At 41.8% G+C, this 24,469-nt stretch overlaps 3 protein-coding genes across 4 annotated transcripts in view; all 3 read left to right on the top strand.

Annotated features, from left to right (window-relative positions):
* The first annotated feature begins 725 nt into the window (after nt 1-725).
* Nucleotides 726-7,525, top strand: ankmy2a (ankyrin repeat and MYND domain containing 2a). The gene is made up of 10 exons (XM_014200613.2): nt 726-958; nt 1,424-1,488; nt 1,865-2,003; nt 2,131-2,229; nt 4,347-4,507; nt 4,849-5,063; nt 5,400-5,535; nt 5,963-6,091; nt 6,277-6,406; nt 6,653-7,525. The coding sequence occupies exons 1-10, from the start codon at nt 892-894 to the stop codon at nt 6,805-6,807; spliced, it is 1,296 nt and encodes a 431-aa protein (XP_014056088.1). The 5' UTR covers nt 726-891; the 3' UTR covers nt 6,808-7,525.
* Nucleotides 7,526-14,707: 7,182 nt separating this feature from the next.
* On the top strand, nt 14,708-17,194 carry sostdc1 (sclerostin domain containing 1). Of its 2 annotated transcripts, XM_045717696.1 has the most exons (3): nt 14,719-14,991; nt 15,623-15,796; nt 16,173-17,194. In XM_045717696.1, exons 2-3 carry the CDS (start codon nt 15,772-15,774, stop codon nt 16,619-16,621), a joined length of 474 nt encoding a protein of 157 aa, XP_045573652.1. In that variant the 5' UTR covers nt 14,719-14,991; nt 15,623-15,771; the 3' UTR covers nt 16,622-17,194.
* Nucleotides 17,195-17,886: 692 nt separating this feature from the next.
* The window catches only part of crppa (CDP-L-ribitol pyrophosphorylase A), a 36,488-nt gene continuing 29,905 nt past the window's right edge, over nt 17,887-24,469 (top strand). Inside the window, exons 1-3 of the mRNA XM_014200612.2 lie at nt 17,887-18,310; nt 18,814-19,090; nt 19,909-20,058. Of these exons, the coding sequence (XP_014056087.1) occupies nt 18,072-18,310; nt 18,814-19,090; nt 19,909-20,058 (666 nt within the window). The 5' untranslated portion in view covers nt 17,887-18,071. The remainder of the gene's footprint in view (nt 18,311-18,813; nt 19,091-19,908; nt 20,059-24,469) is intronic.

The raw sequence follows: 24,469 nt of genomic DNA on the forward strand, positions 1-24,469 counted from the left end.
CTGTATTGACGTCTCTAGCACTGAGTGCCTTAGAACGCTGCGCCACTAGGGAGGTTAACTAGAACTAGACAGCACTGTAAATTATTTCACATATTCCCGAACGAAAAATAGACTGCAGGATGCAGTTAGAGTGCAGTACACTGCAGTTATTCTGCAATTACTGCTTCAGAATACCACGGTTGACTGCAGTTACTCCACTTTTACTGCAGTTTCAAAACTGCAATTTTTTTTTTGCAGGGGTTGCAGGGGTACAATGATTAGGAAAAATACTTTTGAAACAATTGGAGCATATTATGGTTATGACACTAATGTATCTCTAACCTTTATCTTTTAATTTGGACATTGATAAACAACATTATTGCTTTTCAATAAAACACCTTAATATTTATTATTCAAGTTATGAAAGTGTGCTAGTGCTTATGGACAAATGTAATGAATTATACCCCACTAAAACATATTGAAGAACAGTCTAAACACTTCAACATATCAAGAATTAACGTTCTAAACTTCTGTGGAACTGCTAACAAATGTTGAAAAAGGGGGGAGAATGGGTTTTGAAAGCAGTTCGTATTATGCTAAATAATTAAGGTATTGCAATTTTGTATACTGCAATAATATCTATGCTTATTATTTACTTTCTGTGTTAATGTCTTCAACGGAAGAGAAATATTTGAATGAGTTAATATGAATTTCAATGCCCACCCCTGTACTGTACGACGTGGTACAGTCTGAACACCAGTTTAACCCCAACAGCCAGCTAGCAAGACTCGCAAGCTTCAGAATGAAAACCAAACATCGTGATAGTCTATAATTTGGTGTCACTCATAATTATCCATATTTGTCTTATTTCATTCGCAGATTTATTTTTTTTTACACACAATTCTAGTCAATATGTCATCTCCGAAGAAGGGAGATCTATCTTCTACCGAGAGGGAATTATTCGTAGTTATTGCTGCAGGTAAAGCCTCTTTACTTTAATGCTAATGCTAGCCAGCTAGACAGTACGCTTGCTACTGTTGTCTAGATAATATATCTGAGATTGCTGTCCCATTTTTCATTTAGCTAGTACGTTATGTAATGGGTTAAATTATGTTTCTAATGATGGTGGCTATATGGCTAACTTGATAGCTCAATCCAGCAAGTTGCATTGGAAGGAAACTTGCTAATTACGGTAGCTAGCTAGCCAAGCTAGTACTACAGATAGTTATAACTCTGCTAACGTTAGTACTGTACTAGACGTTATGTTAGCTAGCTAGCTAGCCAGTTCATGAAATTGCTGAAACAGTTTTCTAGGCAAGACAACTGTTGGTTGTTTCAAGCCTTGGTTAGCTTGAGGCAGTGTTCATAGCTTTCAATGCAATACAATCCCTTGAAGGTAGCATGCATGTAAAAGTAATGATTGACCTTTGATGCTTTTTCTCAGGAAATGTTCAAGAAGCCTCAAGATTATTGGGCTGCAAGGATGTCAGAGTCAACTGTTTGGATGAGGTAAAGGCAGAAATGGGTTCGATTTTCAACGATATTCTATTATAACATTAGTTTTTAAGTTATTGATTTATGCTCTTCATAATTTGTCAGCAAACTGGACAGTAAGGAAACGACAGGCAGGCAGCATGTCTCTTTTTGTTTCATAACATTGCCTATGTCTGCTCCTCAAGAGGCAGGCAGTGTAGTACAGGCACTCCACAGTTTAGCAAAGGCTATTTTCCGTAATCTCATTGTCCTGTATTGTGCATTCTACAATGTTGTACAATGGGAAATATCTGTGTAGATTTAATTCAGCATCATTTGTATGTAATAGACTACTTAAATGATGCCTATATCTACAACATACACTACTGACAGTTCTGTTTCTCCTCCTCAGAATGGGATGACTCCCCTCATGCACGCTGCATACAAGGGCAAGGCGGACATGTGCAAGCTGCTACTGCAACACGGGGCAGATGTGAACTGTAATGAACACGAGCATGGCTACACGGCACTGATGTTCGCTGGGCTATCAGGTAGGCACATTTTCTCACAGTTTGTATCGCTGAGAAAGGATATCCCTGTGTAGATCAGGGTGCACCATGGTGAATTCATTGATTTGACTGTGTGAAGTAACTCTTTTCTCCCCGCCTTGCCATATAGGTAAGACTGATATCACCTGGATGATGTTAGATGCAGGAGCGGAGACTGATGTGGTCAACTCCGTCGGGCGAACAGCATCTCAGATGGCTGCGTTTGTTGGTATGTACAGTAAGGATTTCACACATAATAAAAAAACCGAATCACATTTTATTGGTCACATACACATGGTTAGCAGATGTTAATGCGAGTGTAGCGAAATGCTTGTGCTTCTAATTCCGACCGTGCAGTAATATCTAACAAGTAATCTAACAATTTCACAACAGCTTCCATATACATACAAGTGTAAAGGAATGAATATGTACATATAAATATATGGATGAGCGATGGCCGTGCGGCATAGGCAAGATGAGTAATGTAGGGTAGGTAAACATTATTATAAAGTGGCATTGTTTAAAGTGACTAGTGATACATTTATTACATCCAATTTTTTGTTATTAAAGTGGCTAGAGATTTGAGTCAGTATGTTGGCAGCAGCCACTCAATGTTAGTGATGGCTGTTTAACAGTCTGATGGCCTTGAGATAGAAGTTGTTTTTCAGTCTCTCGGTCCCAGCTTTGATGCACCTGTACTGACCTCGCTTTCTGGATGATAGCGGGGTGAACAGGCAGTGGCTCGGGTGGTTGTTGTCCTTGATGATCTTTTTGGCCTTCCTGTGACATCGGGTGGTGTAGGTTCCCTGGAGGGAAGGTAGTTTGCCCCTAGTGATGCATTGTGCAGACCTCACTACCCTCTGGAGAGCCTTACGGTTGTGGGCGGAGCAGTTGTCGTACCAGGCGGTGATACAGCCCGACAGGATGCTCTCGATTGTGCATCTGTAAAAGTTTGTAAGGGTTTTTGGTGACAAGTCAAATTTCTTCACCCTCCTGAGGTTGAAGAAGCGCTGTTGCGCCTTCTTCACCACGCTGTGTGTGTGGCTGGACCATTTCAGTTTGTTCGTGATGTGTATGCCGAGGAACTTAGAACTTTCCACCTTCTCCACTATTGTCCCGTGGATGGGGGGTGCTCCCTCTGCTGTTTCCTGAAGTCCACGATCATCTCCTTTGTTTTGTTGACGTTGACGTTGAGTGTGAGGTTATTTTCCTGACACAACACTCCGAGGGCTCTCACTCACCTCCTCCCTGTAGGCCGTCTCGTCGTTGTTGGTAATCAAGCCTACCACTGTAGTGTCGTCTGCAAACTTGATGATTGAGTTGGAGGCGTGCATGGCTACGCAGTCATGGGTGAACAGGGAGTACAGGAGAGGGCTGAGAACGCACCCTTGTGGGGTCCCACTGTTGAGGATCAGCGGGGTGGAGATGTTGGTTCTTACCCTCACCACCTGGGGGCAGCCCGTCAGAAAGTCCAGGACCCAGTTGCACAGGGCGGGGTCAAGACCCAGGGTCTCGAGCTTAATGACAAGTTTGGAGGGTACTGTGGTGTTAAATGCTGAGCTGTAATTGATGGACAGCATTTTTACATAGGTATTCCTCTTGTCCTGATGAGTTAGGGCAGTGTGATTGCGTTGTCTGTGGACCTATTGGGGCAGTAAGCAAATTGGAGTGGGTCTAGAGTGTCAGGTAGGGTGGAGGTGATATTATCCTTGACTAGTATCTCAAAGCACTTCATGATGACGGAAGTGAGTGCTACGGGGCAATAGTCGTTTAGCTTAGTTACCTTAGCTTTCTTGGGAACAGGAACAATGGTGGCCCTCTTGAAGCATGTGGGAACAGCAGACTGGGATAGGGATTGATTGAATATGTCTGTAAACACACCAGCCAGCTGGTCTGCGTATGCTCTGAGGATGCGGCTGAGGATGCCGTCTGGGCCGGCAGCCTTGTGAGGGTTAACACGTTTAAATGTTTTACTCACGTTGGCTGCGGTGAAGGAGAGCCCGAAGGTTTTGGTAGCGGGCCGTGTCGGTGGCACTATATTGTCCTCAAAGCGAGCAAAGAAGTTGTTTAGTTTGTCTGGGAGCAAGACGTCGGTGTCCGCGACGGGGCTGGTTTTCTTTTTGTAATCCGTGATTGACTGGAGACCCTGCCACATACGGACACCGATGGAAGTGTGTGTGATGTCTGACGTAGAATAAACTAGAAAGACTCCGTATTGGCATTGCCCCCCTTTTATTCTGATCGTGTTCATTAGGGCACATTCTGTTTGGAGCCTTATGAATGCAACCTCTGTCACAGTGAGACCTCGGTACTTGTTTCTCACCCAGGTGTATCTCCTCTCCCCAGGGCAGCACGACTGTGTGACAGTGATCAACAACTTCTTCTCGCGGGCCAAGCTGGAGTATTACACCAAACGCCAGGGGCTGGAGAAGGAGCCCAAGCTGCCCCCCAAACTGGCAGGGCCCCTCCACAAGATCATCATGAGCACCAACCTCAACCCTGTCAAGGTGAAATACCATCACCGCTGTCTCTGGGCCACATTATGGAATAGTGGTTTTGGAGTGAAATATTAAGTGATGCAATGTGTACACCGGACCACTCAGACCAGCAAGGATATCAGGCAAATAAAAGAAAGCAGACCTTTTCTGTGGGAGAACTGTAAAAGACAAAACACAAAGACCACAAATATAACCCTATCTGTGCGTTATGTCACCTTTTATAAAGCATAGCTTTTTGGGGAATAGTAGGTTATGTGACAGTTGGCAATGCATCCTACATAGGGAGCTGTTATGTCACCCTTTATAGTGTATGAGACACCACCCCCCCCTTCTCTCTCTGTCTCTCCCAGATGGTGCTTCTGGTGAAGGAGAACCCGGTGCTGGCCGAGGCGGAGGCCCTGGAGAAGTGCCGGCGGGTGATGGAGCTGATCTGTGAAAAGTGTGTGAAGCAACAGGACATGAACGAGGTGCTGGCCATGAAGATGCACTACATTAGCTGTGTGCTGCAGAAGTGTGCCTCCTTCCTCAAGGAGCGCGACGACAAGCTGGAAGGACTCATCAAGAGGTGGGCGAGGGTTTTGGACTGTATGGGCTGGTTTCCCAGACATGCATAGAGTATACACATATGAACATGTAAATACATATGGGGCCGATTTTCCCGGACACTATTATTACTATTTATTTTTTTATTAAACTGGACGGACAGAGGATGTCAATGCAAAAAGTCGGAAAGATGAGGAAGAAATTGGTATGAAATGCATATCTGGCTGCACTGATGATGTGTAGAAACACTCTGACACACTAAATCTTTTTGATTGTTATATATACTGTATTGCGATTATACTTATATTTATATATATATATATATATAACCCCAGACGTCATTTCTGTCCCAATGCAGCTTGTTGAAGGGCCGGGACAGTGACGGCTTCCCACTGTTCCAGGAGAAGTTCATCAGAGAGTGCATCCGCAAGTTCCCCTACTGCGACGCCACACTGCTGCAGCAGCTGGTCCGAAGTATCGCTCCCGTGGAGATCGTGAGTCAATCAGTCATCAATCAAATTGATTTATGAAGCCCCTTTTCCATCAGTAGTTGTCACAAAGGGCTTTTACAGTCATGCTCTCTCTCTCTCTCTCTCTCGTGTGATGTCTGTCGGTGTATTTAGTAATGACTCATTTTGCAACGTCAGTTTGAGTGAAGCTCCACTCGTAATAGTTTCCTGTTGTGGGCTTAATAACCTTTTTAAGCTTTTATACTGTTATACCCGGTTTCCCGGACAATGATTAAGCTTAGTCATGGACTAAAAAGCATGCTCAATGAGGATTTCCCATTTTAAAATAGCTTTTTTTAGTTCATGACTAGGCTTAATCTTTGACCCTTAGTGTCATTTTCAATTGTTTGTACTGTATATCTAGTGTATATTTAGAATTTTCTCTCCCATTTCCCCTTTCTGTCCTGGTCAGGGTAACGATCCTACAGCCATCTCAGTTTTGACCCAGGCTATAACAGGACAGGTGGGCTTCATGGACGCGGAGTTCTGTACCACCTGTGGGGAGAAGGGAGCAGAGAAGAGATGCTCCATCTGTAAAATGGTAGGCACAATGCGCTTTTCTATGGTAACTCATATCAATACAATCAAACGCTATATTCATATATCCACTGTCGTCATTCATAGACCTGCAATAGCAATGGTCAATCTGTCATTATGTATCCTTGCATCCGATGCATGGGCCTCTATTCGTCCACCAACACGTGCAACGTTTTTGTGTTCCTATAGGTGATTTACTGTGCCCCAGCCTGCCAGAAAATGCACTGGTTCACCCATAAGAAGGTCTGCAAGCAGCTTCAGGAGCAGAGAGAAAAACACGAGGCCGAGTCAGCCAAGCTGATGGAGCGACAGAGGAAAGGTATTGGAGAAATATTCTTGGGCTGTACATTTTCATGTCACCTCTTGTTTCATTTGTATATGTCTCATTGTAATTTTAAGTGACCAAGGATTACATTAAACACCTACTGTACATTGGTTACGAAAGGATTCTTGGTTTTGAATAGGACGCCTCAGCTTCAAAAGTGGTAGTTAGCTTAAATAGTCTTTCCATTGTGTGGTGTTACAAGGCATCATGCTAACAGTGGGCTCCTGATGTGTTTCTCAGAGCAGAGCCAGGCGGTAGAGTCGGCGACAGGCTCCATGCAGGACCTCTCAGTGGGACCCAATGAGGACTCTCCGTCTTCTCCGTCCCCCTCTGACAACCAAGCAGACCCCCCTCCCCCCAGCCCTGTCTCCACCACTCCAGCCACAGAGAACTGAAAGGGGGGCCTGTAAGGGACGTCCAACACAGGTGCACAATGCCTATACACCCTGCTGTCTCCCCTACTCCAGGTCTACACTGTTGTCCTAGAAGGTCTAAGGGAGGCCTGCCATGTAAGGCCCAACAGTTAACCTGGGGATGAAGTACGCAGGAGCTTCACACAAGCTTAAGGCCTAAACCCATGGGAAAGGATCCCTTATTTATTGATGATCTGACATTGTTTTCCATCAGAGCAACACATTATTGCACACAATGGAAGAAGGGTTAGGGTCACGAGTGTTTGCTTTTTTTTCTTTTTTTTAATTTCTCCATTTCATTTTTTTTTGTATCATTCATATTCAATGTTAAATGTCTATGTAGACGAATATAATTATGTCGACGGTTTTTGTTCAAGAATAATGGAAAGTGCTTCAGGGAGTGTGATGTAAAGAAGTAGTAGTAGATTTAATTGCTATTCTATTTGTTCATGTCCTTTTAAAACGAATAATTCTGCGTCGAGTCATTTCCCTAGTTAATAGATAAAGGACATTGTTTCCAAACATACAGTCAAGTGGCTTGAATTGACCAAGAACAACATTATTTTGAAGTGACTATAACCTCCTGAAAAAGCAACTTGGCAAATCCCTCTAACAATGTTGCTGTTTTGTTGAATACTGATGTTTCAAAGATGTCAAACGACTGATTGTAATACAACAGAATAAACACCACAGTACTGTCTCTATGTGCTTTTGATCGTATGACAGAGTAGACTCGCCTGGGTATCAGTCTGTTGGTATCAGTCATCATGCCAATCTCTTGCCACTCCTTGACATGCCAAACACTGTTTCGTATGACACTGCGTTGACATGATAGCACAAACAGATCTGGGATCAGGCTAAGACTCCACTCACATGGGAAAGGTGCTTAACGTAGACCAGTGAGGATTCAGACTCCCAGAGTTCTTCCTCAAGTTCATCCTGTACTGTGTAACATTGAACTGGGGTGTCTGTTTGTAGTGTGGTAGTAATGAGGAAACTGATTCTATTGACTGGTTTAATTCAGCTAGAGCTCCCTCTACAGGTTCATACAGCATGACACCACACTGGTATGACCTTCAGGTGAGAATCTCAATTGTATTTCCTCACATCCTCCTCCTTCTCAAAGCATAGTGGAGCAGAAGATCTGAGGTTCCTCCCCTGGGATATTCTCTCCTTGGCTTCTCAAAATGCATTGGAGGAGAGGACATGAAGAATCTGTTAAATACAATTGAGATTCACCCCTCGTGTTGCTTGTGCAGTTAGCTGAACATGACAGTGAGGATGTTGGCCCCTGGCCGGTTCCATTCCCCTAGCTTTCTCTGTTTGGTGGTGGAAATGGCCGTCCAGTCCACAGTGAAGAACTGCATGATGGATCTCTGCATGGCCCTGCGCACACTGGGATCTGCTATCTCATCCAATGGGCTCCTGGGCAGAGATAAGCATCACAGAGAAGCATATATATATATATATATATATATATATATATATACATTGAAAACATTCAATACTTTAGGAGTCATACATTCAATTGTAACGTTGTAGAATTTGTATCATGAGATAGTCATCCATATCCCTTATTTGTGACTTACTTCAAATGTTGTCTTGAGCCATAGGGACCTGCAAGTCAGATGAAAATGATCAAATTGACTGCATATTATCTCAATATTTAAGTCAATATGTTCAAAAAGCTGGTGAATTGCAATGTAAGGCGAATGCTCGTCTCCTTTTGTACAGTACTATGTTTTACCTTGAGCAAGGTGTCATCCCTCCCCATAGATGCCAGTCTCTACTGGCAGAAGTCTCTGCCCACCTGCCAAATGCCAGTGACTGGGGGACAAAATGGCGTTCTATACTAAACGGCTGTAATGAATTGTTCCTCTCCTGCTTCACCTCTGTCAAACGGGCATCACTTAAGGTTCAACAAGGATCCCAGTCTTGACACAGCAATGTATTGTAACAGTTTCACTAGTAAGTTGCTTATTTTCCAATTTTTGGAATATGATTTCAATATTTGTTGACATACCTCTTCTATCCAATAACTGCACTGACGGCAAGTTATGGACCACATATTGATGATATCCAGTCTGTTGTGAGTAGCGATTCAGGAAAAAGGCTGCAAAAGCAATTGTCAAACAAGCTTTCATCTACAATACTGTATCAAATCCAAAGGAGGCTGGTGGGGGGAGATAAAGGAGGATGGGCTCATTGTAATGGCTGGAATGGAATGGTATCAAACATATGGAAACCACGTTTGACCCCGTTCCATTTGTTCCATTCTAACCATTAAAATTAGCCCGTCTTCTTATACTTCCAACCTCCACTGGTCCGATCTGTTTCTTCCTCACATAACCATGTCAAATGTGAGGGCGTTGGACTGTACAGTATCAGTGGAATCCCTATTCACTCACTGACAGTGAGGAGATGCTGCAAGTTCCTCAGCTCAACCACGCAGTCCTCCAACCTCTTCATCTGGTGTTTGTGCAGAAGAAGAACCCAATGACAGGTTAGGTGTCCCAGGGCGCCAAGGAATGGACAACATACTTTAAAGACAGTAGCCTGAGTGCCAGCCTGTTTCTGCTCTCTTAACAACTCCATGTGAAATTGTCATGCCGAACTTGGCTTGACAATGACAGCAATGGACTTCGCAAGAGCACAAACAGATCTGAGAACAGGCTATAAAGACAGGATAGGCATGTCTGCACTTGGGGATGCAAAACACAGATCCACAACAAGACAAACTCACACAGAGAACATGCAATGAATGCAATGTTATAGCATATGCTTAGGAAAACAAAGATTGTAATATTTATGTGAAATAGATATTTTATTGTTTTGGAGCTAAAGATCTGTCATGCAACAGTTGAGGGAATGGTAGAAGAGTTCGTTCATTTGAAACATTTACAGAGCATTATGGAGTGGATATGGGGAAATTATATTTTGCCTTTCTTGGCTATTCTGACATGATATGCCTAGTGTTTGAGTGTCACGCATTCCCCCATTTAATATAACTGTCTACAGTATCATTATCTGTTTGTGATGTTGGTTACAGTATATTGCTGTAATTCAGCCATAAGTATCACAGCATGGAGAATCTTGACAAGTCTGGAATATTGATGAGTCCTCTATAATATGATTTAGTTAATTTGCAAAAAAGCATTTTATGTAACATAATACTGGCATATACGGACATGATTGATATTTTCCAACAAATTATAATTTACAGGTCACATCACATCCATTTTAACATTTTACATTTAAGTCATTTAGCAGACGCTCTTATCCAGAGCGACTTACAAATTGGTGCATTCACCTTATGATATCCAGTGGAACAACCACTTTACAATAGTGCATCTAAAACTTTTTAGGGGGGGGGGGATTAGAAGGATTACTTTATCCTATCCCAGGTATTCCTTAAAGAGGTGGGGTTTCAGGTGTCTCCGGAAGGTGGTGATTGACTCCGCTGTCCTGGCGTCGTGAGGGAGCTTGTTCCACCATTGGGGTGCCAGAGCAGCGAACAGTTTTGACTGGGCTGAGCGGGAACTGTGCTTCCTCAGAGGTAGGGGGGCCAGCAGGCCAGAGGTGGATGAGCGCAGTGCCCTCGTTTGGGTGTAGGGACTGATCAGAGCCTGAAGGTACGGAGGTGCCGTTCCCCTCACGGCTCCGTAGGCAAGCACCACGGTCTTGTAGCGGATGCGAGCTTCAACTGGAAGCCAGTGGAGAGAGCGGAGGAGCGGGGTGACGTGAGAGAACTTGGGAAGGTTGAACACCAGACGGGCTGCGGCGTTCTGGATGAGTTGTAGGGGTTTAATGGCACAGGCAGGGAGCCCAGCCAACAGCGAGTTGCAGTAATCCAGATGGGAGATGACAAGTGCCTGGATCCACAGCCTTGCAATGAGTAGGGCCTCATTTGACATTCTCAAGTTCTAGATTCCATAGTTAGAAGTTATGATAAGACTACTATTTGGCAAGGTAAAGTTGACAGACATCAGTGTCTCTCCTGATTCCATACTTCTGGAGAGCATCATCAATGTCCTGTAGGAATTTGCAGTACAATTCTAAATATCATCACATTTTCAAAATATTTGAGCAATCTTTTAGGTAAGATAAATGAAGTACATTAATTCAGACACACCTCCATGTCTATCAGCCTATGAAGGACAAACCAAACCTGACCAACCGCCCTACTACAGTAGGCCTACCTGTAACCAGGAAACCCCTGTTTCATTTTGAATCATAACAATCAAAGAAAGCTGTTCTCTTGCTTATCCTCAGATTGCACAGGTTTCAGAAATGTATTTATTCCCGTGCTATTTGTTTTTTTGGGGGGGACAGGAGGCAATAATATATATATTTTGTTATAATATGAGGCTAAATGATAACATTCATGATATGACGGTATTACTATGCTGCTTTCAATTCCTTCAACAATGGCAACAACTGGTCAGTAGATGGCATACTATCTCTACCTAGTGTATTGACTGTAGGGTGACAAAGGTTCAGAATGACATAGGTTTTCCCTATATTGCATGCATTTATTTCATTACATTATCGTGGGCCTGTTATTGATTTGTAGCCCAAGTTCACAATTCTATTCTTCACAGTAAATTGGGATATTTCACAATTTTGACATAATAATTCTTATCGATAATAATACACAATTGGGGAAATGAAATCAGTAGCTTGAATCTGGTGGCTAAAGGCAAACCGAGAACAGCTCTCTCTAGAATAAGACACAAATCCATTGTCTGCATTTATACACTGGGCTTCCTTGGGGATTCATAGTAAATTCTACGCACCCATGAACTTTTTTCTCTTGGCTTTGTTCCCATGTTATGCATTCCTTTTGTCCCTCTCTAGTCCCCCCGTCCCCCCTCCTATTACTACATGAGGGTCCTTCCTGCTAATACGCACACTCCTGTCATGTTGCTTGTCAATATGTTAATAACTCACTGTGTGTCTGTCTGTGTGTGTGTGTGTGTGTGTGTGTGTGTGTGTGTGTGTGTGTGTGTGTGTGTGTGTGTGTGTGTGTGTGTAATTTGTAAGTCGCTCTGGATAAGAGCGTCTGCTAAATGACGTAAATGTAAATGTGTGTGTGTGTGTGTGTGTCCGCGCGTACGCACACGTCCGCGCGCATGCGTGTGCATGCAGGAATGTGTGTGGGATTGTGTGCCTGTCCTTTTACTTCCCACAGGATTATGTCACCTGATCTACTCCTACATGTCACCGTCTCCATGGTCTGGACACATACAGACGGTGCTATCTCAGCTTTCTGCTCCTTTAGATGGGAGAAACATGACAGTGGCATATCGTATGAACTTCTGCATCATTCACCCCATCACCTAAAGGACTGTAGATGGGAAAGCCATCCATGTATTACTAGTCTTCTGGGATAAAATGGTGGTATTGTCTTTATTTTGTGATCGGAAGTGAGGTAGGTGAAATACCTATTTAGTGAAATATGTCTTGCATGTAAGTAAAAAGAGACAAGGCCATTAGCTACAAAACCAACAATAGTATACAAATATATTATGGCTTCACCTTTACATGTATTCAGGCAGATATTATATCACAAGATACAGTACATCTGATTTGCTTTCAATGCTTTGTGGTATTCTACACAGGAGGAAGGAGGCCCCTATATTTAAGGTTCACATGATAATGACACTGAACCAGGGGCGAGAATCTGATATCAACTTTGGAGGGGACAATTACATTACATTTTCTCAAGAGCAATTCCTGAGGGGGACACCAAAAGTAGTGCTGTAACACATAGCCTACGTTTAATATGGTAAATTTATATTGAGGAACCAAAGAAATAAGGTGTTTGCCGTACTCCTAACTACCGGTACCCAAAACTACACAACTAATCACAACAGCAATACCATTGCCTTTAACAAATCTTAGTTCAGTCACCAGTTTAAGTTGAGAGTGGGGGTATCCATGGCATTTTCCAATTATGTTCCTATTTTACAAGTCAAAAAAATGGAGAACCTTTCATAATGTTGCCAAACAAAGACTCAACAAACTTACCTGAGACTCCCTGTCTCTGCCAGTCTGTCCCTGCATATCTGTCCCCAACTCTGCTGTCTGTGTGCCATCTGTTGCCTGCTCTGCCTAATGACATCATTGTAAAACATTTCCATTAGAATTTCATTTCTTTCTTATGAACATTTTATCAACTAGTCTTTGAGATATTAGGCTACTAGGGTTCTTACTTTGCATTTTGGTGTACTGAAAAATACTCTGATGTCTGTCTTTTTTCTGCCATTTTTCTGCCATTTTTCTACGTGGTTGGCTACACACACACAGTATGTAGGTTATTTACAGTAGGAGATGGGCTTCTATCATCTTATCTTCTATCATTCTATATGTGCTTCGATCTAAAAGGTAGCTAGCAAATGTGAAACGGATTGCAGTGACAAGAGTTGACAGCTGTATGAGTTCACCATTTACACAACATATGCTGCAACCTTTTGTAATTTTAATCGTTTGTTTCATATTGGCTGGCTTCTAACAATAGCTGAATTTGCAAAGCTAGCGAGCACCAATTCAGTGGTGTTTGCTATAATCTTTGCTACCCGGGTTAAATAAAGGTGAAATAAAATATATAAATAAAAGTTCCCTTGTGACAATTTAGCTTTTGCAACGAGACCATTAAATATATTTAAAACAATGGTAGAAGAGAGTGTAGTTCTGTTCAGTTTATCGCTAACCTTATCACAGGGACTTTGAAGCACTAACTTACATGCATGCTGATCTTGGAATAAATTGACGATAGCAAAGATTCCATCTTTGACGACGCCACATAAATGGAATAGGTACTAGCTAGCTTAATAGTTAATATTTGCGCGCTAGCTCTGCATATTCAGCTAGTGTGTGTGAGCGATTGACTGGATTAACCTCACGTCAGTTACGTGCATTGAGTGCCTTTCAGACAGTAGATACGACCTCTACGTTACCTCGCAAGCTAAGGAACTGGCAGTGGATCAAACCATTGTGAGGCAAAGGGTGGGGGGGTCGCAATCTTTTGAAACTTAAAAACGAGCTATTAAGTGTCTATAAATCAGCACAATTGCTTTCATTGCGTATTATTAATATTATTTAAATTACATAGTTATGTTTCAGTGATATATTGGGGGGGACAAATCATATTTTTCCCAGGATGGGGGGTCGTGTCCCTCCCGTCCCCCCCGGGATTTCCGCCCCTGCACTGAACAAAAGTGTATCAGATTTCATTCACATGAGCAACAATTAGTGTCTATGTGTGACACTTCTTTTCAAATCTGGAAGACAAGGCTGAAGTGAATGCTCCCACAGAAGTAATTATATCTCTCCTTGCCATGAGTAGCACACACACAAAGACTCCAGTTAGTCTTGGCACTCCAATCATTAGGTATAAAAATGACATGGGGATTGAGAGGTCGAGAGGAAGAGAACAACAGAGACCGAAAGCAAATTACACAGACCGTATCAGCTTTCCTTTTTGAATTAAGAGAGTAGGTGAGACTGCATGTCAGAACATGGAAGATGATTAAATGAGGGAATATGAAAAATAACATTTAACTGAAGAAGAACACATTATTGCAGAGACCAAAAGTGGAGGCTCTTCTAATATTTTGAATAGATTAAATGTGATGAATAGATTGCGATCTGAAGAAGCACAAATGACTCAATAGCACCAAATCCCATCAATTGGAGAGACAGGAAAAGGATCACTCCAGATGTTGTAGACGCGCTGGCTCTGTAGCGCACACACAAATGGGCGTGGTTATTCAGTTACGCCCAGCCTTCAGTCAAGAGACCCCATGATGTGCACCTGAGCGGTTGCCAAAACAAGACTCGGACAGGCCTATATAAAACAAGCTCAGAACGTAGTATCTCTGCCGCAGACATCAGAGGCACAGAAATCAATTTAGCTGACACGGGATCTGCTTATTTCCTACATCCCCAGAAGCAATATGCACTTGAGCGCATACAAGTTGTGCCACCTGGTATTCTTGTTTTGTATTCTTGTGAGGAGTTGCCAGGCGTTCAAGAATGATGCTACGGAGATCATATACTCGCACGTGGGTACTCCTGTGCAGGATGCCCCGAGCAATGCCTCTTTAAATCGTGCAAGAAACGGCGGGAGAGGCGCGGGAAATACTGCTGGGAACGATAGAGTTGGTGAGTATTGTTCAGTATTCTTTGTCAAATCATTGAGAAATTGTGCTTTAAGGTTTTTAACTATTTCTCTTTGGTTTTTAACTTTTGTAAAAGTTTTTTTTTTTTTTAATTTTAAGACAAGTGCATAGACATATTTATTCCAGCACAAGCAGGTTTATAGAGGCTTCTACAATTAGGTTGTTGAGATTGTGTTCTCTAAATTATAAATGATAATATACTACAGTCTTAATGTAAAAATGTAACTGCTAAAACTACAACCAGCTTATATTTATATATATATATGTATGTATGTATGTATGTATGTATGTATGTATGTATGTATGTATGTATGTATGTATGTATGTATGTATGTATGTATGTATGTGTATATATAAAATTTCATAGTACAATATATATAATATTTCATAGTACAATATACATGGATATGATCAGCTCTGGTCAGTAGTGACAGTATCAGATGCCCCCACTGAGTGAGACCAGGCAAAACTTGGCACTATGATCTTCAATACACACACTCCTGGCAGGCTTCCATGCAGGGCAGTAAAGATGAGTCACACAGGGCAGCCAGGCTAGTGTTTGGGGAGTGATCATGTGTCAGCGCCACTGAATTGAGGTGTGTTCCTATACACAGGAAGTCTGTGATTCTGGCGCTGTTTGACTTGAGCTCTCTTAAGGACCCCGAGCATGAAGGAGAGAAAGGGAGCCTCTCCTCTCTTCATTCATCAAACTCTGTCATAGCGAAGGGGGCACATTGTCACAGATGTGTATGGCAGTCTGTGAATGGTGCCCTGGCTTGGATTACAGGGTGAGTGAGGAGCTGTAGCCTGGAGCAGAACCGTGCTGATTGTCCTACCAGTTGCCTGCTGATAATCCTATAGGAAAGCCAGCTCCATTGACATAGCTCAGAACACTAAAGCCCTTCCTCTCATGCAAGAGCAATGCACCATTTCCTCTCTACAAGCCAGTAATCGGTATAGGCTTTGGTCTGTGCCAAAAACCTCCAAATTAACTAAATAGACGGCTGTGTTTGTAAGGTTTTCTGATCGAAAACCCTTTATGTTACCTGCAGTAGAATTTAAAGTGAAACCAAGTAGTTTGGGGCCACAAAAGGACATTTTAATCTTCACTAGATGTTCAAAGTTGTTTGATTCTCATCGTTTTTCTGTTTCTCTCTCTTACAGATCAGAGACGCCAAGTTGGCTGTAGAGAGCTGAGGTCCACCAAGTACATCTCTGATGGCCAATGCACAAGCATCAACCCCATAAAGGAGCTAGTATGTGCTGGTGAGTGCCTCCCCGCTCAGATGCTTCCCAACTGGATCGGCGGCGGCTACGGCAGAAAGTTCTGGAGCCGGAGGAACAGTCAGGACTGGCGCTGCGTCAACGACAAGACACGCACCCAACGCATCCAGCTGCAGTGCCAGGATGGCAGCACAAGAACATACAAAATCACCGTGGTCACCTCGTGCAAGTGTAAGAGGTACTCCCGGCAACACAATGAGTCGAGCCATATGAAGTTTGAGGAGCCTGCCTTGTCTCGGCCCCAGCTTCTCCACAAACACAAAGCCAAAGCCAAAAGGAGGCTAGGGAAGATCAAGCTAAACGAGAATTGGCATGAAGCCGAGCCCTAAGGCAGGACTGCAGAATCCCTCAGTGACTGTGTTCTTGGATTATCTTTTATTGGGACTGGCTTGTTGTGAGGAGGACCACTGAAAGTGACTTTGTAAAAGCGAATTGCATTGGTTGCTTGCTACATCTGAGGACCAATGGGCACCATTGAATCATTAGCTAATAAGATGAAATGAACCTAAATGGGGTCATCATGACCAATAGAACTGTCTGGAACTTTAAGATAATTCGCATCATTCAAGTTCTTGTATGACAATGTAAACCTGCTCTTCACTCCATTATACAAACACAGTTTTACAGCCAATATAATGTAATAAAAGAAGCTCTGCATGAAAAGGGGTTTCCCATCACAAAAGCACCACAAATACACAATGTAAATATGTGTACATATATAGTATGATATCACATGTCCTCTGAAGTATGGTAACATATGTATAAACATTTTCTATAAGATGTATATGTTGTATTGCTATTCATTTGATAAACCTTTTAATATGCGTCATACATATTTAGCAAAAAGCTGCCATTGCTCATGTTTTCATTTGAAAAAATAATAAATGTTAACACAAATTTCACCTTGATTCTTACATTAGAGATCTAATTTGCCACTTTTAAAATAGAATATTACCCAGTATTAGGGTTTATGTCCTAAGGGCCATTTTCAAGTTCTTGTTTCATTGATGTAAATCCATGTTCTGTGGTAGGCTACTTACACATAGTAATTTAGTTTTAAACATATCTTGGGTGGCAGCACATGTCGACCACCTACAAATATGTAGGCCTACCCCAAATTGTTCTATGGAACACTAGATGGCATTTCAATGTTGAAGCATGTAGGTCAAGAAATCCCATACAGTATAGGCCTACACATACAATTATATCACAACTGTTATACTTCTGCACCAGATCAAGCAAGCTTGAATAACTAAATGAGTATAGCAGGTAGCCTGGCAGTTAAGAGCATGGGCCAGTAACTAAAAGGCTGCTGGTTTGAAACCCTCAGCCGACTAGGTGAAAAATCTGTCAATGTGCCCTTGAGCAAGATACTTAACCCTAATTGCTCCCGTAAATCACTCTGGATAAGAGCATCTGCTAAATGACCAAAATGTAAATGTATGCTCAATTGCATCAAGCAGTCAAAATTAAAAAGGCATGAAAGCATACAGGATAAGAAAAATTGTCATAAATAACCACAAATACATAGTTGATAGGTGATATTGAAATCTTGAGACATCAGCAAAGACCCCACAGATGACATTAGTGACGTATAGCTGGTATGGGGCTTCCTTGACAGTGCGCAAGCGCAATGTAGCAGGATACAATGTAGCAGGATACAAATCGAATCAATCGCTGGTCTACGCGACTCCGCCCATAAAGGAATGAATGAAACTGTATATGGGGATACCGATAGGACGTATTCGTGACATCACTGTTAGTCCGTTTTAACTTCAAATGACTCAATTGCAAGAGGAAACGGGCGACATGGACAGGCCTGTTGAACCAGGACATTTCTCAGCATGCGAAGCCCGGTTGGACAAGCACATGGCGGGACTTTGCAGCGTGGATTTCCCGGTAGCTGTGGTTCTTCCAGCCGGTGGCAGTGGAGAAAGAACGGGGCTACTGACACCCAAACAGTTCTGCACGTTTCTCAACAGACCTCTGATAAGCTACACAATTCAAACTTTCGAGAGGTAACACCTGAAGTGTCGAGTGTTTGCATGCAAAAACGTATGTCCCGTTTGGAATACTGTAGTTTTATGGCCCTGCCCCTTAATCTTGTCACTGCGCAAGACAGTAGCCACATGTAAACAAACCATTTCATTGGGGTTTTACGCTCTTTTATGTTATCGTTGAATAAATGTAAGGTTTTGTAATGTCTCATTACCCCATTTAATAGATCTTTACTGAATCCATCAGGTCACACGTTACACTTTTGACTCTTTCTACAACTTCCAACAACGTCCAAAATAGCCTACTTGTTCTTGATACTACGAGGTATTTTTGTTTCATACTGACCATTTCAGTGGAATTCTGTTGAAATAATGAATGCAAATAATTGCACCCAAATGTGTTATGCATGGTAATATCACAAGTCATGACACAAGTAATGAAACAAATATACTCAACAAGAATATGTTCTAACCACAGTGCGAAATGTGTTGACTTACGACTATACACACTGTTTCTTTGACAGAGTGCCATGGATCCAAAGCATTGTCGTGGTGGTTGCCAAGGAGAGCTTAGATTTGATGATGGACATTATCCATCGCTTCCACCACAGAAATGTCCTAGTGGTACATGGCGGATCTACTCGCCACAGATCTATATTCAATGGGGTCCGGGCCCTCAGTGAGGGAGAGGATGGTACGGCCCGCGTTAAACCAAAGGTGGTCATCATCCATGATGCAGTGCGGCCCTTTGTGGAAGAGGACTTCCTCCTCAAGATAACAATGGCTGCCAAAGAACAAGGGGTTTGTACATATTCAAAGTCCTCGATCTCTTCCAACGCAACACGGTCAGTGGAGCTCAGATGGAGCGATTCATTGCTCTCAACTGTAGCCATGTATACCTACTGTAAGCCAGGACAAATTAAAACCACATTGGCTGATATTAGTGGCTAAGGAAGACATTGATATGTTTTGATGGTGATTTATATTTTACTAGCTGTGACATGATATTGTTGAAGGCTGGTCACAAAAGTGAAAAGTGTGAGCAGGAGCTTTTTGACATTGGGGCTGACGTGTGTGTGTGTGTGTGTGTGTGTGTGTGTGTGTGTGTGTGTGTGTGTGTGTGTGTGTAACTAACTCTCAAAGCCAGCAGTCTGGTCTTCATTAACTTGCCAGTATCCCCGATCATGATAAAATATCAGTCTCCTCCGAAGAGCATGAGATTCATTTTGATTTTAATAACATGTGTAACACATAACACGTGTTTGCTTTCATTCCATTTACTAGTCCTTTTGCCCCCCCCCTCCCCCACCTTATCTCATTGACTGTACTTGTTCTTGGCACAATGGGGATTTTCATCCTCAATCATGTCATGGTCACATGAAAGTACGATCTCAGGAATGTTGCTTATGAAGAACTTCCAATTATACAGGAAAAGCATTGTGTGCACAAGCTGTTGTTTAGCTGGGATTTATTGTTGTTATCCAGCCATGGTTAGAGCAAGTGTGGTAAGCCTCAAGACACAATATGATCAGAACTATTTGTTACATTTTTGGATTGATGTGTGTATTTCCATAAAGAGTAAGGAAGAATGACATTCCGTTCCATGTATTATTTTGCAGGCTGCTGGGGCTATCCGACCTCTGGTTTCCACAGTGATTGCTACCACATTGGAGGGCTACCTGGACCATTCTCTGGAGAGAACCAAGTACAGAGCCAGTGAGATGCCCCAGGGGTTCATCTATGATGTCATCTACCAGGCTTATCAGAGGGTAGGTACTTCTAGGCAGTTCTTGTACACAAAACATCACTTGTAGTCTACCCAAGGTCTAGTTTATAAAAACTGGTTGCCTGGTTAATAAAAACTGGTTGCCTGGTTTAGGGGCTATGTAAAAAGATAAAAACATACCCCCGTGAACCCAGCCTGATCTCGCGATAACTCACAATCTGTTTCAATTAAACAGAACGTGAGTGCACCGGTCAGTCTGTTTGACCTGGCTAAAAATGACTATGTTTACCGTGCACATTTGAATTAGGGATGTGACTGATAAAACAACAAACTATTGAATGATTTTCTTAAATAGAAATATGCCAACAAGGATGCATCTTGAAACAAAGTCCAAACCTAGCCTTGTACAGTGGTTAGTTCTCATGTTTACATAATGTTTTTGTGAAGTTGTCTTCACCACTGGTCAGGGAAATTGAGAACCTTGGATGTCTGCAAAACCTTTTTCCAAATCGATCACTAGTCATGTCCTGCAGGTTTTGAATGTTCCCTCTCAATGTCAAATAATTGCTTTTAAAAGGTCCCTCGAATCACATAAAATGACCGTTGGAGAGAGATTTATGCTTGAGAAATAATAAACCCCAGCAATGCGACTAGATGACAAAAGACTTTATGATTCTCATACATCACACTCAGTCTTTACAGTCGTCCATTGTTCACCAGATGTGCTGGAACCTGCAGGGTTTCAAGCTGAAGAGTTTGTGGTGTGGGTGCCATCATTTTCACTACGGTGTGATTATGTCTGGGAAAGAAATGACACATTAATATACTCTGGCACTGCAGCATATCACTCTGTCGAACAAAAGAAAAATACCTCTTGGCTTTGGTAAAGGTAACGTAAAAATAACATTGAAGTAACGTGGTTACTACAGGTCTAACAGTCTGTGATTTTTAATATTTTTTTAATTAACATGTGAGATGATTTGAACGTCCCAGAATACTTGCGAAAAAGTAAGGGAAATCATTTCACCTTTGGGTGATATCTCACAAAAACTAGAACACATGTTTTTTCACAACATTTAATCATAGAAGGGTCCTTTGGAGGAAGGTTTGTTGACCATATATTTGACATTTTTATTTTCAAGCATAATTCCAAAATAATTAATTGAAGTTGGAATACTTGAAATGTTGGCCTTACCCAGGCCTCCTTTAAGATTCCATAGTGATTCACCTGAACGTTCTACAAAACATCGGTGTTAAATGAAGCTTTACAGCTTGCTCTGTACTATGAGTAGTATTTTGATTTCAATAACAATTTTCTTACAATAATTCATGAATATTTAAAAATATAAACATGGACAGTGTTTCGATACGTTACTTGGAAAAGCAATCTGTTACTTATTACTCGTTATTTGGCTTTTTTTAATGCTGTCCATTCAGCACGAAACTCCACTATAGGCCTATCAGATGAGCGAAGGTGTAGATTTTCCTTTGGTACTTTTTGCCGTTGTTTGGTCGATTTCGTTAGACTTAAATACTGTAGGTCCTTGATGATAAGTAATCCCTTTGATTATATGCCTTTTAATTCAATGCATTATTATGTGTAGGATTGACCTGACATAGTTTGCATTCGCACTGCGGTCAGTTGCGGGGTTATTTGAACTTTGAGGTCGGCATTTGAAGTCGGCCTTGTTGTGACTTGATAGCCTGTATTTAATGTCTTTAATATGTAGGCTATGTACTGTATCTTTTTGTAAAGCTGCCAGAATGTTTATGGCCAATATTCCTTTGATGTGTTAGATTTATCAAGACATCATTTCGTTGTGATAAAATACACTTTTCCGACGATTGTTTATATGGAAATTGTGTTAGAACATATTAAATATTAATGTTTTATATTTATGTTTTATCATAATGAGTATAAATGTCTCTTTCACGCATTTTTGTGGAACCATTCCATATAAAGTGAGTATTGGTTAAATGGGACACAGAGAAAAGTGACTTTTTTAAGCTTTCTAATAGATATCTTAATCAACAATCAATACCTGTGTGTTAGTGAGGAAGTACAGTTGAAGTCGGAAGTTTACATACACCTTAGCCAAATACATTTAAACTCAGTTTTTTTCACAATTCCTGACATTTAATCCTAGTAAAAATTCCCTGTTTTAGGTCAGTTAGGATCACCACATTATTTTAAGAATGGGAAATGTCAGAATAATATTAGAGAGAATGATTTATTTCAGCTTTTATATCTTTCATCACATTCCCAGTGGGTCAGAAGTTTACATACACTCAATTGGTATTTGGTAGCATTGCCTTTAAATTGTTTAACTTGGGTCAAACGTTTCGGGTAGCCTTCCACAAGCTTCACACAATAAGTTGGGTGAATTTTGGCCCATTCCTCCTGACAGAGCTGGTGTAACTGAGTCAGGTTTGTAGGTCTCCTTGCTCGCACACACTTTTTCAGTTCTGCCCACAAATGTTCTATGGGATTGAGGTCAGGTTTTGTGATGGCCACTCCAATACCTTAACTTTGTTGTCCTTAAGCCATTTTGCCACAACTTTGGAAGTATGCTTGGGGTCATTGTCCATTTGGAAGACCCATTTGCGACCAAGCTTTAACTTCCTGACTGATGTCTTGAGATGTTGCTTCAATATATCCACATAATTTTAATTCTTCATGATGCCATCTATTTTGTGAAGTGCACCTGTCCATCCTGCAGCAAAGCACCCCCACAACATGATTATACCACCCCCATGCTTCACGATTGGGATGGTGTTCTTCGGCCTGCAAGCCTCCCCCTTTTTCCTCCAAACATAACGATGGACATTATGGCCAAACAGTTCTATTTCTGTTTCATCAGACCAGAGGACATTTCTCAAAAAAGTACGATCTTTGTCCCCATGTGCAGTTGCAAACCGTAGTCTGGCTTTTTTATGGTGGTTTTGGACCAGTGGTTTCTTCCATGCTGAGCGGCCTTTCAGGTTATGTCGATATAGGGCTCGTTTTACTGTGTATATAGATACTTTTGTACCTGTTTCCTCCAGCATCTTCACAAGGTCCTTTGTTGTTGTTCTGGGATTGATTTGCACTTTTCGCACCAAAGTACGTTCATCTCTAGGAGACCGACCGCGTATCCTTCCTGAGCAGTATGACTGCTGCGTGGTCCCATGGTGTTTATACTAGCGTACTATTGTTTGTACAGATGAACGTGGTACCTTCAGGAGTTTGGAAATTGCTCCCTAGGATGAACCAGACTTGTGGAGGTCTACAATTTTTTTTCTGAGGTCTTGGCTGATTTCTTTTGATTTTCCCATGATGTCAAGCAAAGGAGCACTGAGTTTGAAGGTGGGCCTTGAAATACATCCACAGGTACACCTCCATTTGACTCAAATTATGTAAATTAGCCTATCAGAAGCTTCTAAAGCCATGACATAATTTTCTGGAATTTTCCAAGCTGTTTAAAGGCACAGTCAACTTCGTGTATGTAAAGTTCTGCTACACTGGAATTGTGATTAAGTGAAATAAATCTGTCTGTAAACAATTGTTTGAAAAATTACTTGTCATGCACAAATGAGATGTCCTAACCGACTTGCCAAAACTATAGTTTGTTAACAAGAAATGTGTGGAGTGGTTGGAAAAATGAGTTTTAATGACTCCAACCTAAATGTATGTATACGTCCGACTTCAACTGTATGTAATAATAAACAATAGGTTCAAAGGGTATGACATCATCATTGTGGGTGTGGCATCCTGTGTAATAACAGAGGCATAATGGTAAATAAATGACAGTGTTATGAGGTAGATAATGTTATAAAAAAAGGAAGAAAGGATATTCAGTCTCTCTTTACAATATATTTTGTAATGGGATGTAATTGAAAATGACTAAGTGGTTTTTGTACTACAGTACTCACCTTGTTAAAATGTTGATAGTGTTCCATTATTTTTACAACACTTATTTTACCTGGTAAAGTGACTGAGAACACATTCTCATTTACAGCAACAACCTGGGGAATAGTTACAGGGGATGAATGAGCCAATTGGAAGCTGAGGATGATTAGGTGGCCATGATGACGTCCAGTTTGGGAATGTAGCCAGGACGCCGGGGTTAACACCCCTACTCTTAACGATGAGAGCCATGGGATCTTTAGTGATCACAGAGAGTCAGGACACCTGTTTTAATGCCTCATCCAAAAGACAGCACCCTATACAGGGCAATGTCCCCAATCACCAACCTGGGGCATTGGAATATTTTTAGACTAGTGTAAAGAGTGCCTTATACTGGCCTTCCAACACCGCATCCAGAATAATCTGGTCTCCCATCCATGGACCGACCCTGCTTAGCATCAGAGGCAAGCCAGCAGTGGTATTTCAGGGTGGTATGCTGCTGCCAATTGCCTACTGTCAAACTGGGAGACCATGTTACTTTCGAACTGACACTCCCCTAGGTCATTTT

This window comes from Salmo salar, chromosome ssa05 (assembly GCF_905237065.1).
Source record: "Salmo salar chromosome ssa05, Ssal_v3.1, whole genome shotgun sequence".
Classification (NCBI taxonomy): domain Eukaryota; kingdom Metazoa; phylum Chordata; class Actinopteri; order Salmoniformes; family Salmonidae; genus Salmo; species Salmo salar.